General features: G+C 41.1%; 2 protein-coding genes across 5 annotated transcripts in view; one reads left to right on the top strand and one right to left on the bottom strand.

Annotated features, from left to right (window-relative positions):
• On the top strand, nt 1-10274 carry CCNDBP1 (cyclin D1 binding protein 1). 2 transcript variants are annotated; one of them, XM_036265329.1, is made up of 11 exons: nt 1-169; nt 311-370; nt 635-720; nt 3977-4058; nt 4661-4757; nt 4934-5007; nt 5851-5927; nt 6256-6539; nt 7988-8048; nt 9563-9609; nt 9858-10274. In XM_036265329.1, exons 1-11 carry the CDS (start codon nt 67-69, stop codon nt 9970-9972), a joined length of 1086 nt encoding a protein of 361 aa, XP_036121222.1. In that variant the 5' UTR covers nt 1-66; the 3' UTR covers nt 9973-10274. The 2 variants fall into 2 exon arrangements, with proteins under 2 accessions (XP_036121222.1, XP_036121233.1); XM_036265340.1 differs by lacking the exon at nt 9563-9609.
• The window catches only part of EPB42 (erythrocyte membrane protein band 4.2), a 27847-nt gene continuing 17182 nt past the window's right edge, over nt 4573-15237 (bottom strand). For 2 of the 3 annotated variants that reach the window (XM_036265269.1, XM_036265275.1), the window contains exons 12-13: nt 14526-14659; nt 11572-12468 (exon numbers count right to left, since the gene is read on the bottom strand). In XM_036265269.1, coding sequence (XP_036121162.1) covers nt 12306-12468; nt 14526-14659 — 297 coding nt within the window. In that variant the 3' untranslated portion in view covers nt 11572-12305. Of the gene's footprint in view, nt 4797-11571; nt 12469-14525; nt 14660-15237 lie in introns of those variants that run through there. The other variant, XM_036265286.1, reaches the window with a different exon arrangement.

Below are 15237 nucleotides of genomic sequence, written 5' to 3' on the forward strand. Positions count from 1 at the left end.
CTGAGGCAGTGCGGCTCTGGCGGCCGCCGCGGCGGCTTTGTCTGCAGGCCCCGGCCATCTGCCGAGATGGCGAGCGCAGCTGCACCTGCAGTCCCCACTCTGGCCCCGCCTTTGGAGCAGCTCCAGCACTTAGCAGGGGAGCTGCGGTTGCTCTTGCCCGGGGTGCGGGGTGAGCTGACGCAGTGGGGACGGGCGACCGCTGGGGCGGGTTTGGGTCGGGGGCCCGGGCGGAGGAGGTGGGGGCCGGAGGTGGCTTCGCTGATCTCTGCTCTTCCTTGTGCCCCCGCCCGGCGCGCGCCGCGCCACCCAGTGGGCGAAGCCCAGGAGACCACCAAGGAGTTCAATCCGGAGACGTTTTGGCGAAGACTCAGTGAGTGCCTCTCCTGTCGGGTACTCCCCGCTCTCTTCTTCCAGCGGCCCGACCCCTTTCCCCTCGCTTGAGGTGCCTCACCATCCCCGCCCCCGGCACCTCAGAGGTTGAAATAGAAAACACTGGTTTTTGGAGGTGTTTTTGAGACGTCTTAGCCGGTAAGGGTGGAGAGGGAACTCGTTATCTTCCAAGTCCGTGCAGCAGCCGCAGCCTTACCCTTTGGGCACTAACATCGGCTCCTGCCTGCTCCACTGTCACCCCCAGATGAGGCAGCTGTGAGAGTGTCAAGGGAAGCCACGACTCTGACCGAAGTCTTTTCTCGACTTCCGCTGCCACCGCCGTCCTCACAGGTGGGCCTTTCATTTCCTGCGCTGCCTCCGTATTCCTTAGGCATCTTCTCGTGTTCTTTCCACGTTTTACACTCAAGCCAGGGGATCTAGTCTTCCCATCTGTCAAATAAGACTGCAGTGCTTGCCTTCATGGGACTCTTCTGAGGACCACATTGCCAAATGCAGAACCTGGCATGGAGTAGGTTGGCCTTCTAAATAGTATTTGTTCAATTTAAAGTTTATTCTGTTTATTCCCTTTCTGGTAAAATTTTTTAAACATTTGCTTTTTTTTTTTTTTTACATATGAACCCCACCTGACAAATGAGTAAGCAGGCTCGGAGGCTCAGGTTAAGGTAAATAAGCAGTGGAGTTAGGATTTAAATTAGGATCTAGCTGATGTCTAAGCTATACCTTTTTTTGTTAGAAGGGCTACATAATGCCTTTTTTATATTGAATTATTTTTATATTTGATCAGTAACAATGTATACAGTATAAAATTCAAAAGATATAAAAGTTAAGTGTACTACAAAGTTTATATCTTTCTTTGGTTCCTTTTGGATTATTCATATATATTCTCTGTATATGCACATTAATGTATATATGCCTGCTTCTTTTTACGCAAATGGTAGGGTGCCATAAACACTTCTCTGGACCTTCTTTAAAAAAAATTAACAATATACTAAATGGATTTTCAGTAACACTTATAATGTTGCTCATTTCTTTGTCATGGCTGTGTAGTATTCAGTAGAGAGCATATAACCATAATTTAATTAACCATTACACTATGTGGACATTTAAGCTGTTTCCAACTTATAACTGTTATAAACAGTGCTGTAAATTGCCTAATACGTTCTTGGTGTATGTGTGTATAATGGTTAAAAAAAAATGCCAGGCCCTGGCCAGTTTGGCTCAGCGGTTAGAGCGTCGGCCTGCGGTCTGGAGAGACCCGGGTTCGGTTCCCGCTAAGGGCACGTACTTCGGTTGCAGTTTGTCCCCGGCCCTGGTTGGTTGTGCGGGTGGCAGCCACTCGATGTGTCCCTTCACGTCGATGTTTCTCTCTCTCTCTCTCCCTTCCTCTCTCTCCCTCCCACTCTATCTGTACAAAAAATGGAAAAAAAATCCTCGAGTGAGGATAAAAAAAAAAAAAAAAAATGCCAGGAAGTGGAATTGCTAGAACAAAGAATTTTTGCATTTAAAAAACTTTTTTTTCTTTATTGATTTTAGAAAGAGAGAGTAAGGGAGAGGGAGCAAGAGAGAGAAACATCGATGAGAGAGATCATCAATTGGCTGCCTCCTGCATGCTCCTCTCTGGGGGGTTGGCCCATTACCTGGGCATGTGCTCTGAGTGGGAATTGAACCTGTGATCTCTTAGTATGTGGGGCAGTGCTCAACCACTGAGCCACACTGGCCGGGTGAATTTATGCATTTTTAATAACTCTTTATTATAAAACTGATGAAAATAAACATGTTGACTGTGACCAGATATGCTCTATGCCCAGTTTTTCTAGAGGTAGGTATACTTAAATTGGGATAAGGTATTTAAAAATGGCACACTCATTACCTTATTTGATTTTCATAGTTTCATTTTCTTTCTCAATCTATATATTCAGATGTTTTGAAATGGAAAAATATTCTTGTGCTGCACCTACAATGATAAACTCTCTCCCTCTGTGTAACTCAGAGATCTGTGATGACGAAAGAAGAGATTAATTATATGAGAGCACTTTCAAAGCTTTGTGGAAGAAAGTTAATATTTATTTCAAAGGGAGTAATAATATTACCTTCTTTTTCTTATCTGCCAACTCCTTTCTTTCAAATATACTTATTAGGGCTTACTGCTAAAATTCACAGCTAGTAAGACAACATGAGGAGGCAGCATAGAACTATTTTCTGTATATGCTCAGGTTAGTGGTTTCACTCAGATGGAAAATTAGACTTTGGTTTATTGGAATTATAATATTTGAAACACAGTTGCTTTCTTAGGATCTCAGCTTGTTAGTCTTACTGAATATGGTTTTGTTTATTTTTTATTGATTTTAGAGAGGGAGGAAGGGAGAGAAACACTGATGTGAGAGAGACATCGATTGGTTGCCTCTCATATGTGCTTCGGCCGGGTATCAAACCTGAAACCTAGGCATGTGCCCTGACCAGGAATTGAACCCGCAACCTTCTGGTGCACTGGACAATGCTCCACCCAACTGAGCCATACCGGCCAAGGCTGATTTTTTTTATTTTTAATTCCAGTTCCATATGGAATGGTTTTGTTTTTTTTTCTTTATTGATTTCACAGAGAGAGGAAGTGAGAGGGAGAGAGAGATAGGAACATCAATGAGAGAGACCATCAATTGACCGCCTCCTGCATGCCCCCTACTGGGGATCGGGCCCACAACCTGGGCATGTGCCCTGACTGGGAATTGAATCAGCGACCTCTCGGTGCATGGCTCAGTCACTGAGGCATACCTGCTGGACTGGAATGGTTTTTAAAATAAAATTATGTGTTTGAATGTTGAAGCAATGTCAAATTGCCATAAAAGTTTCTAAACATTCTCAGTCACTGTACTTATCCATCCCAGACTGGTAAACAGTTTATGGAATGGCACAATTCTATAGACCACATTTTACATCGCACCAGCTTAGAATTTAGCAGCAAAGTGAGGACAAGGACGATAAGAGAAAGCCAGTGACTGCTTAGAAGGAAAATAGTCAACACTGAGCATTGTAGAGTCTTATTACCTCTAGGTATATTGTGATCCTGCTAGAGAAACAGTGAGACAGACACCTGGTTAATGGTCTAAGAGGATTGGCAAACTTTTTCTATAAATGGCCAGAAAATAAATATTTAGGCTTTGCAGGCCAGCTACTCGACTCTGTCCTTGTAGTGTGAACACAACCATAGATAAAGTGTAAACAAAAGAGTGTGGCTGTGTCCCACTAACACTATTTTAAAAAACTGGCAGTGCACCTGATTTGGCTTGTGAGCCCATAGTTTGCCAATTCCTGGTCTAGAATAGGGTGAATATTTCACAGTAGAAATCAAGAATAAGTTTTTCTAGCTGTTTCTTAATGTTTAATTGAATTACCAGTTTAGTACCTGGTATCCAGCTAACTCCTCTCTGGAATGTGATGAGGATAGCACAAGGCCTGACTCATAATAGGACCTCAGAAAGTGTTTGTGATGCTATACAGATGTCTGCTGTCTTCCAGAGTAGAAGGCTTGACTACATTGATCTCATCCATTTTTTTTTTTTTATTCTGAAATTGCTCTATTTCCTCATAGGAAACCCAGAGGCTCTGTGAACAAGTCCATGCTGCCATCAAGGCAATTATTGCAATATACTATTTGCTTCCCAAGGATCAGGGTAAGCCACTATGTACACATAAACATTCAGTTTGTAGGGTAGAGCTTTGTAATATGACAGTTTATGTCCTGTGAAATTTGACCTTTTCCTTGATTTGAGCATGTAATATAACTTCCTTGTAAAATGCAAAGATAACTTTATAATGTAAGTAACTTCTATAAATAAGCATTTAGATATAGATGCTGTGTTCCCATCTCCCCTGCCTTGCCTGACTCTAAGGTTTTTAATTCTCACTGGCTCCTTCCTCTCTAACCTGTTATACCACCACAGATGCTGACTAGGTCTCAGTCCCATCTCCAGGCCATCCCCAGTCTCCACCCATATTATTATCACACCCTGTTGCTGAGTCCCCTTATACATTAAGTGGCCTCCAGCCTTGTTTGTAGATCCATGCCTTGCTTATAATCAGCACTCAGGAATGATGGGAAGGGCAACAAAATGACATAGGGAATATAAGTCAGACCGGAGTTTTGTGTGGCCACTCCAGTTAAAGAATGTAGGTGCACATTACCTTAAGTTCTGTAGTGCTTAGACTCTCAGGAAAGCAGATGGTCTCTTCTGGAAAGAAGACCAGACTGCTTAGTCTTTGGGTTTGGCTACAGGAATCACCCTGAGAAAGCTGGTTCGGAGCGCCATTTTGGACATCGTGGATGGCATGGCTCAGCTTGTGGAAGTGCTTTACATCACTCCAGCTCAGAGGTAGCGATGCCACAGTTGTGTTATCAGTTAATGGTGTTCCTTGTTTCAAGAAGAGGAAAAAACTCATTTCAATAGCAAAGTTGTTGTATAACTGAGAATAATGACCAGGAAGAAGGAGCTCTTTAGGAGACAGGAATCTAGATGACTGATATATCCGTATTGATTCCTTTTTTCAGCCCCGAGAACAGTGACCTTATTTCTTGCAACAACGTCTGGGTTGCGTGCCAGCAGGTGCCTCAGATACCAAGAGGTGGGTAAGAGTGGGAAATAAGTGGGCCGTTGACTGTGCTGGCCAAAGCAGACAAACCTCTCATACTGGCTTCCAGTTTTGTACCATGTATGTATTTTAACCTACATAAAGAGTCTGGTGGAATATATATAGTTTATCACCAACATCAAAAGATAAGTATTAATGCTTTCTACTAGTCTGTTTAGTTCTCATACTTCTAAATTCAAACTCTCCTCTTGCTGTGGCTCTGTTTCTTGTTAAACAAATGTGGCTCATTCTCCTGGTCCTGTCCTGGGATCAGTATTATGGGACACACTGAAGCAGTTATGAGGTAGAGCCAGCTAAGCCAAAAGCTGTGGTCATCCAAGAGGACCATGATAAGAAATACCATGTGACCATTTTACTTCTTGTGGTGAATGACAGAAAGCTTTTTAGCCCCCTGTCTGGGTATCCAGAGGATGTATGTGAGAATTTTACATTAAACCACTGGCCTTGTTGACTGTGCAGTCCCTTCATTTTTTTTTTTTATTCCTCACCCGAGGATATTTTTTTACTTATTATCAAATAGAGTGGGGGGGGGGGAGAAAGAGAGAGAAATATCAATGTGATAGAGCCACATCGACTGGTTGCCTCCCACATGACCTGACCATGTGTCGAGGACAAACCACAACCGAGGTACATGCCCTTGATTGGAACTGAATCTGCGACTCATTGGTCCGCGGGCCAATACTCTAACCGCTGAGCCAATTGGTCAGGGTGGCATTCCCTTCAAATGGGAACACTGTTGTTGGTTGACCTTTGAAAACTTAAGAGAATTGTTGGGTTTTTCCTGTAATTATAGTGCTTCTGATTTTTTACTTACAGATAACAAAGCTGCAGCCCTTTTAATGCTAACAAAGAGTGTGGATTTAGTGAAAGATGCACATGAGGAAATGGAGCGGGTGAGACTTCTGTCTTTGCTGGTTGTTGGAAGGCAACTCTGTGACTATTAGATAAGAACTGGTTATAAAGACATGTCCTGAGCATTGGCCAAATAAGTCCCATCCTCACTCCTGTCCTCCACCACTCACTTCCAAACTATGCTGGTGTGTGATTTAGTACCACTCCCTATTTCCATTGCTGGACTAGGAGAGTGAGAAGGTTGATGCAGTGATCCAACTGTTGCCATTAGTGAAGTACCTGGCTAAGGTTTGGGGACAACTCAGATATGATGCTGAAAATATAATAGGCTTATTTTTCGGCATTCACATAAATCATGGTATGTTTTAGGCCGTGGAAGAATGTGACCCTTACCATGGTCTCTTGAATGACGTTGAGGAGAACAACTCTGACAGCCATGGTAATGAACAGGATGATGTGTTGGGGTGTCCAAACAATCAGGACTCATATTGGTCAGAGGAAGATCAAGAGCTCATAATCCCATGCCTTGCACTGGTGAGAGCATCCAAAGCCTGCCTGAAGAAAATCCGGATGGCAGTGGCAGAGAATGGGAACAAGGACCAGGTGGCCCAGTTGGATGACATTGTGGATATTTCTGATGAGATCAGCCCTAGGTAAGTGTGAGCCCCACCTGAAATATCTGAGCAGCAACATTCTGATCTCAACTTGTACTGTCACCCCAAAGTTTTTCCTCCAGTTTTTATTTTGAAAATCTTCAAACCTACAGGAAAGTTGAAAAAGTATTGCAACAAGCACCCACTCATCCTTCATCTAGATTCAATTATTTGTTCACATTATTTTCTATATCAGTTTTCTCTATAGATATATATGCCATTTGCCCTCCCGGTACCATATGAGAGTAAGTTGCAGACATTAATGACATTTTACCCCTAAATACTTTTTATTCTTTTTTTTTAATTGATTTTTTAGAGAGAGAAACATCGATCAGCTGCCCCCTGCATAACCCCCTGGAGATTGAGCCCACAACCAGGCATGTGCCCTGACTGGGAATTGAACTGAGACCTCTCAGTCCATGGGACGATGCTCAATCCACTGAGCCACACCGGCTGGGCAACTTTTTATTTTTACTACAAGAAATTTAACATTGAAAAAATTAACATTATCTAATATTCAAATTTGCCCCGTTGTCTCTAAATAATATCTCTTATAGCTTTAAAAAAAAAAATCTAAGATTCTGTCTTGGTAGCACATTGCATTTGGTTGTCATTTCTTTAGTCTCTTGCAACCAGAACAGCCCTTGTCTTTTTTTTTTACATTGACATTTTAAAAAATCCAACTTTAAAAAATTGACATTAACAATTTTAAAGAATTATTTTAGAATATCCAACAATCTGAATTCATGTGACTGTTTTTTCATGATTATAGATTATATTCAGGTTAAAGATATTTTGGCAAGAATAACATAGTTAAGTGTTTTGCGCTTCTCATCACGTCACCCTGGGAGGCACATGATGTTAGTTTGTTCCATTATTGGTGGTACTAAATTTGATCATGTGGTTCAGTAGTGCTCACTTTGGTGGCATTATATGGATGAACCATCCCCGTATTAGTTACTAAATTGATGGTTTCAGATTCTTGCATTTCTTTTTTTTTAATTTTTTTTTTTATTGATTTTCTAGAGAGAGAAGAAGGGAGAGAGAGACAGAAGGATTGATGTGAGAGAGAAACATCGATCATCTGCCTCCCGCACACCCCCTACTAGGGATTGAGCCCATAATCCGGGCATGTGCCCTGACTGGAATCGAACCGGGACCTCTCAGTCCATGGGATGGCGCTCAATCCACTAAGCCACACTGGCCAGGCCCCAGGTCCTTACATTTCTAACTGAATTAATCATATCTTCTCCTAGTGAAATGGGGTATGTTTGTGTTCAGTAAATACCCGTTGAGTTGATTCTTTATTGGTTGCCCAATTTAAGAAACTGGTAAGCATTTCTGGGACAGTCATTTTCTTACTAGTTGCATCCTTAGTTGTGTACTGCAGCCACCTAGCTGTGCTTTGTTTATTTTTGTTAATGGTTATTTTTGCTTTCTGCCCTTAGTGTGGATGATTTGGCTCTGAGTATATATCCACCTATGTGCTATCTGACTGTGCGAATCAATGTAAGTACCTACATTGATAAAACCTGATTGGTAGAATTTCACCAATCACTAGTATTTTCTTTAAGCTATAGGAAATGTATTTGTTATACTTGGATGTAAGTACAGTAGTAATATATTTTTTACATGTGTTTGTGCTTAATAAATATTTGCTGAATTATAATAGCCATGAGCTCTGGTGGTACTTTTTTCCATAACCACCTGGATAATCGTTTAGAACAGTGGTTCTCAACCTTCCTAATGCCGCGACCCTTTAATATAGTTCCTAATGTTGTATGTGGGTGTATCTGCATGTGAGCGGACCCGCCTGGAGACGGATAGAGGAGTGGTGTCTCGGTTCCTAAGACCATCAGAAATATGTGTTTTCCGATGGTCTTAGGCGACCCCTGTGAAACGGTCGTTCAACCCCGAAAGGGGTCGTGACCCAGTTGAGAACTGCTGATTTAGAAAAACCCGAAGACCTTGGAAAAGGCTTCTTTGAAAAGAAAGTCATAAAAGTGCTTTCGGATCTTCTCAACCTGAAGTCTAATTTCTGTTTCTAATTTCTACTATAGGCAGAAATAAGTGTTCTAGAAAAGAACTCTGTTTTAATATAAACACATTATGTGATTTTTACCGTGGAGGGTTAAATATTGTATTCTTTCAAGTTCTGGGTTCTGTGCTAGAGAGAGTTCTATTACATTATTTTTATAAACTCAAGTTCTTATCTCTAATGTTACTGGGAAGAGAAGTAAAACTGCCAAATGACTTATATCTTATAATCAGATAGATCAGTCCTAATAATATTTGATAAATTAGTGGAAATTAGATTCATCAAATGTATCTTCACAATGTACAAACACTTTGAAGGAGAATAGGATCCTTTTGGGCATTAATTTTTTAAATTTGTATTAACTTTTTTAAAACTGCCTTCCTAAGAAATAAACATTTAAAAAAATTTTTTTTTCCCTTTATTGATTTTAGAGAGAGAGGAAGTGAGAGGGAGAGAGAGATAGAAACGTCAATGGGAGAGAACATCGACTGGCCGCCTTCTGCATGCCCCTCACCAGGGACTGGGCCCACAACCTGGGTATGTGCCCTGACCAGGAATCGAACCGATGACCTCTCGGTGCATGGGTTGATGCTCAACCACTGAGCCACACCAGCCAGACAGAAATAAACATGTTTAACAATATGCCTTCACAATTACCCGGAATAAAAATATAAACTATGTACTATATATTGGTGGCATATATACATTCTCATGTTATCTTGTCATCGGTATTCTTAAAATTCTGTACATAGATTTTTAAAACATTAGTTGTTTTTGTTATATGTTCTAAACTATCAGACATTGGAACAAATTCAGGTTATATTCTTCCTTTTGCTGGTTTTATAATTTAAAATATTTTAAAATTAAAAAGAAACTTATAAAAGTGTTACAGCAACAGAATTAATAGATTTTGCTAAATAGAAAATAATCCAAAATCAGGCTGAGCCCTTATCATAAAAATAAAATTTCTCTGTTTCTTTTCTAGGCTGCGAAACTTGTGTCTGTTCTAAAGAAGGCACTTGAAATTACAAAGTGAGTGTGAGGACCTCTCCCCAAATAGATTTTTGAGAATAAACCTTTCCAGCCATTCTCAGCTTCCAAACCCCCATGTCAAGGAGTGGTTGTGGAATTTTCTTTCAGCTTCAGTTGCAGAGTAGCTGAGTTTTTGCAGAGAAACTTGCCTTTTCTTAATATAGTTTCCTCTGTGCTTCCTGTTGAAGATAGGTTTTCCCTTGACAATATAATAAATGTCATTTTTCTTTTTTCCATTCCATTCACAGAGCAAGTCATGTGACCCCACAGCCAGAACATAGTTGGATCTCTTTACTCATTAATGCCATTGATCATTGCATGAACAGAATCAAGGAACTCACTCAGAATGAACTTGAATTGTGAGTTTTCAGGCCCATTTGTCCTATCCTCTCTCCTTTTCTTACTGTCACAGCCAGGCTGTGACATCTGCTTTTAAAATGAGGCTAGAATGCTTTCTGGTTTGAAAGGGAGTTTCTGTCTATACTTATCAAGAGACCCCATTACCAAAGATTGTTGGTTAGGCCAGACTGGCAATTATTTATAAAACACATGAGTATGATTTATTTTTCTGTGTTAGGTACAAAAGATAATGGCATGAGTTTGTGTTTCTGAGGGAAACTGCCTTATTCCCTATTTGCAATAAAGTGTGTTGTTTCATTCTTAAAGATGTTGTCAGTCTCAATAAAATGCTAACCTGCCAGTGGTTAAATGAGTACCCTTCCAAAGTTTCTTTCTACCAGAAGTACAGGTTGGGACTAAAACATTGCTTTCCTCTGGGCTTATACGTCTGAAGATCTGATTCTGATCAGAAGTATACTTAGAATAAAAACTTGACTTTAAAGATTACTCCAAAGCCCCTTTTGGTACTTGAGCATGTTATATAATACCATTGTTCTTCTTTTTTTAATCCTGACCTGAGGATGTTTCTCCATTTATCTTCATATAGAATGGGAGAGGGAGTGAGGGAGAGAAAGAGAAAGGGAAACATCAATGTGAAAGAGACACATCAACTGGTTGCCTCCTGCACAACCCCGACCAGGGCCAGGGACTGAACCACAACTGAGGTACATACCCTTGACCGGAATCAAACCGATGATTCTTTGGTCTGCAGGACAACGCTCTAACCTCTGAGCCAAAACAGCCAGGGCAATATCATTATTCTTAAGTCCTTCTGAATATTATTCCAGGTCACTCCATGCTTCTAATATTATTTTGTGGTATTGAGCTTATTTGTTAGGTTTGTTCATTTTATTGAACCAGATTTGTTTTTCTTATACATGCCTGTATTGTTTTCTGTTATATATTATGTGTCCCTGTATATAAATACAAAATTTAAAAAATTCTTTTAATTGATATTTTAGAGAAAGAAAGAAACATCCATTAGTTACCTCCCACATGTGCCCTGACCAGGAATCGAACCCACCAGCTTTTGGTGTACGGGACAATGCTCCAACTAATCAAGCCACACCAGCCAGGGCTAAATAAAAATTTTTATAAACCAAAATTTTTTTAAGTATATAAGAGCTTATATAGTTTTAAGAGTCTCTTCAGTTAATCCTTTTGCAAAACCATCACCATTTAATTATAATTTTGCACCAGTCTGGAAGATGATTTATTGGTAACAAGGAAAACCTGTAGTAATGCTTATTCTGGTGACTTGACTTGGGCCTTATGTATGCACTGCAGGTCTCCACAACCTCTAATGCCAGTTCTTTTCCTTGTGTAGTTGTAATTCATCACATCTACCCTTCTGATGTCCCCATGGTCTCTTTAGGTATCAACAGCAACAGCATCCATTCTTTTGAGCAGCTAGGGAGTTCTTGGGGTTGAAATTCCTAAGTCAAGAGTTTTACCTTTATAAAGTGCCATTCTGTATTTTTAACAAACGTCATAAAGAAAAATAACTAAATTCAAACTGAGAAAGTGCCAAAGAAACAAAATAATGTAAACAAAAATTATAACTTTGTACAAAAGGAGTCCAGTTGTTTATTCTTTCTTATAGGGCCTATTTTCTATATACTAAATTATTTTCAAATTTCTCTACTACACAAAATTCATGTTATTAACATCAGACTTTAATTGTGAGCTACTTAATGAATATAGAACGCTCATAAAACTTACCTATAGCTGAATCTAGAAGATCATTCTACTCTCAGGTCTTATGTTCTGTATTTTATAACTTTGTTCAGTCATCTTTGAGACTTTAAGGATAATGGTCAAGGATAGCACCAATCACTGTAATTTTAGGAGTACCTAAAAATTTAATTTTTAGCTAATATTGTCCCACTTCATCAGAAATATAAGAATTATTCAAATGCTAGATTCTTTTCTTCACTCATATGGTAATGAATGTGTTAGTGAGCACTAAAGTTGTTATGAAGACCCTGAACCAGAAAAATCTGAATGTACTTATCTGAATACCTTTTTAAAGGTTTCCTTTTATCACTCAAGTCCAGTAGTTTCTAAGGCAACTAGTATTCATGGCTGCCTTAAACTGGAGTGATGGAAATGAATGTCTTTTCTGTTGATTTCTGGGAATCTAGTTTTATTCTTGGTCACACTTCTAGTTTTATTCTTGGTCACACTTCTGGAGATTCATTTGTCTGATAAGCAAAGTTTCCCTTCCAGCATGTTTGGTTTTAGATCATAGACACAAGGGGGGGGTGGTTGGGGCAAGTGATGCTGGAGCTGATATTTTAAGCTGCAAGTTCAGGAGCTACCACAGTAACACTTCTGTGGTTGGTTAGGTTCTGGAACATGTTGCAGTCCATTTCCACAGTGAGCCTCTGGAGCCCCACCTTTGTCGGCGTGAAACAGAATTGGGTGCACAAAGTATTTCCAGGTTGCACAGGACCTAACCTGAAATAAAGGAAAAGGCAGGTGCAAGTTCTATCCCAGGTTAATTGCTTTGCTAGTCTCAGTGACTGATCCCTTCCTACTTGAAGAGGGGGAGCATGATGAAATAAACATCTAAGTACCTTGCTGTTGAAACAGGAGGTTTTAAGGGAATAGAAGACAGGAGCCTCTATGGTGAGAAATATCATGGTTGACAAGCGAAATGTTATTATAAGGGCTTCTAAGCTACATCTGTTGTTTCTTTTATCACCCGTAACTTCAGTCTAGTTCCAGTTTTGGTAACAGTATTAGGGTATGTTTGGAAAAGCTATAGCTTTGGAACCCTCACACTGCTAAATGTAGTAGGTATGGTGGGTATATTGAGAAGATGTCAGTATGTCAACAGGTGGTGTTTGGAGCCCTATCAGAAGCCTCCTGGTCTGCCTGTGGCCCTTCTTATGGTGACTGAGGGAATGGTACAGATTTCCTTTGAGGAACTTTGCCCCACAATTGATCTGGAAGGCCACAAAAGACTGGTTAAATGTTGCAGTCCTTCTTCTAAACTTATTGGCAAATGACTCATTGAGTTTCCTGAGGCTGAGGCAGTGGCTCAATACCAGACAACCTGTCAGGGACCTCATAGACAGTACAAGTAATTATCATGAACTCTAAACTGTATGCTGTATATTCAATGAAGGATGCAGTGGGCATAATGAGAGGAGAGATGATGACAGAAGATACTTGCAACATTTGAAACTAACAAAGGACTAATAACTAGACTATACAGAAAACTCCTACAAATCAACAGGAAATAAAGCAGGGACACCAAAAGAAAAGTGGTGAAAGAACTTTACAGAGGAGGAAATGGAAAAGCCTAATAAGCATGAAGAGTTAAATTAAAATAATAATGAGATATTACCTTTACATTACACTGGAGAAAAGAGAAAGTTGGGTATTGCCAAGAGTGAAGGAATAGTAGGAATAAAGAAACTCATGGACTGCTGTAGGGAGTGAGGCTCCTGCAGCCATTCTGCAAACAAATCTGATAGTACCTGGTCAAACCAGGTCACATCCTATGACTCAGCAACTCCATTCCTGGGCATATATATCCTTTCCTCCCCCACCAACATCATTTATATAACTTAAAAATACAGGCTCATTCCCTGGCCAGGTGGCTCAGTTGGTTGGAGCATCATTCCATTTGCTGAAGGGTCACGGGTTTGATTCCATCAGGGCACACACCCAGATGGCCGATTGGATCCCCGGTCCGTGCCTGTGCACGAGGCAACGGATCAATGTCTCTCTCACATCAATGTTTCTCTCTCCCCCTCTCCCTTCCTCTCTCTCTAAAATAAATTTTAAAAAAGGCTCATGGCCCTGGCCGATTTGGCTCAGTGGTTAGAGCGTCGGCCTGCGGTCCAGAGAGACCTGGGTTCAGTTCCCACTAAGGGCATGTACTTCGGTTGTAGTTTGTCCCCAGCCCTGGTTGGGTCGTGTGGGTGACAGCCACTCGATGTGTCCCTTTCACGTTGATGTTTCTCTCTCTCTTCCTCTCTCTCCCTCCCATTCTATCTGAACAAAAAATGGAAAAATGTCCTCGGGTAAGGATTAAAAAAAAAAAGGCTCATGAAGCAAGAGTGCACATTTTACACATACTAACAAAAGGATATGAAGGATGGTGGGAATGGGAGTAGGAAAAAGAAATGAGAATATTTAAAATTCAATATTGTGGTGGGCCTTAATAGAATGCAGCTTTCAAGAGGCAACCTACCCTCTCTGTGATATTTTTTAGGGCCTAGCCCTAACCATCTCACCCGCAGTCACCAGCAGTATTGAGTCTCTTCCTGCATGATCAGAGCAGCAACCAGGGTTAGATGGGTGCCTAAGGAGCCCACAGCCTCCCTCACTCCTGTCCCCCTGTACACATGGTGGCCCTGGGATAAAACAGGCCCTAATCCCTTCTACTTCAGGGCCCATTTGCTCTGTCTCCATGGACAGCAAAAAGTCTTATTAACCTTGGGTCCCAGCCTTTCTGACCAGCTGAAATGTGTCTGTGGGATGAGAAGCATGTGGTCTCTTACCTATAGTTCCTCTCTCTGTAAATGAGCCCTCTTCCAAAGATAGAGATCATACAGTCCTTCATGGGAGCATCTAGGGAGTTGTGGATGCGGACTGAGGCCGTGAGGGGTCTATACTGCTCTGCTTCCTGTGGCATCTGTGGAAAGAGACACAGTCACTCCCTTCCCTCCTAGCACCCTCCTTGCACCCTCCTCATTACTCTCCTGTTTCTGCCATCCTAACCTAAACCCCACAGCTGACTTCTTTACTACCCGGTCTTCCTGCATTCACTTTCACCCTTGATCCATCAAAGATTGTCTGTGATGGTGCCTCTCCTCCACTTAGAGACTATGGAGGGTTTCCCACTGTCTTTGGAATACAGCTTCCGTTGGCATTCAGAGCCCTTCAGTGATCTGATCCCAACCCACTTCTTCAAGCTCATTTGTTCTTCCCTTGACTAAACAACATCTAAGCCACGTCGGGTACTTTCCCATCCCCAGCATACCCCTCAGGCTCCCTTCCCTTGAATCCCTTCTGCCTGCAATGGTTTCCTTCCACCTCCGCATTAGAAGTTTACCCATTTTTAAAGGCCCAGTATAAATGCCACCTCCATGAAGTCTTCCTTAAGCTAATCAGAGAGAATTAATCCCCTTTATGTCACTTATCCCACGGTGACTTTGTGGCTCCAGTAAAGCACTTAAATAGGAAACCAAACATTGTGTCTCCCTTATCCAG

The sequence above is a fragment of the Molossus molossus genome, unplaced genomic scaffold (genome assembly GCF_014108415.1).
Source record: "Molossus molossus isolate mMolMol1 unplaced genomic scaffold, mMolMol1.p scaffold_m16_p_1, whole genome shotgun sequence".
Taxonomy (NCBI): domain Eukaryota; kingdom Metazoa; phylum Chordata; class Mammalia; order Chiroptera; family Molossidae; genus Molossus; species Molossus molossus.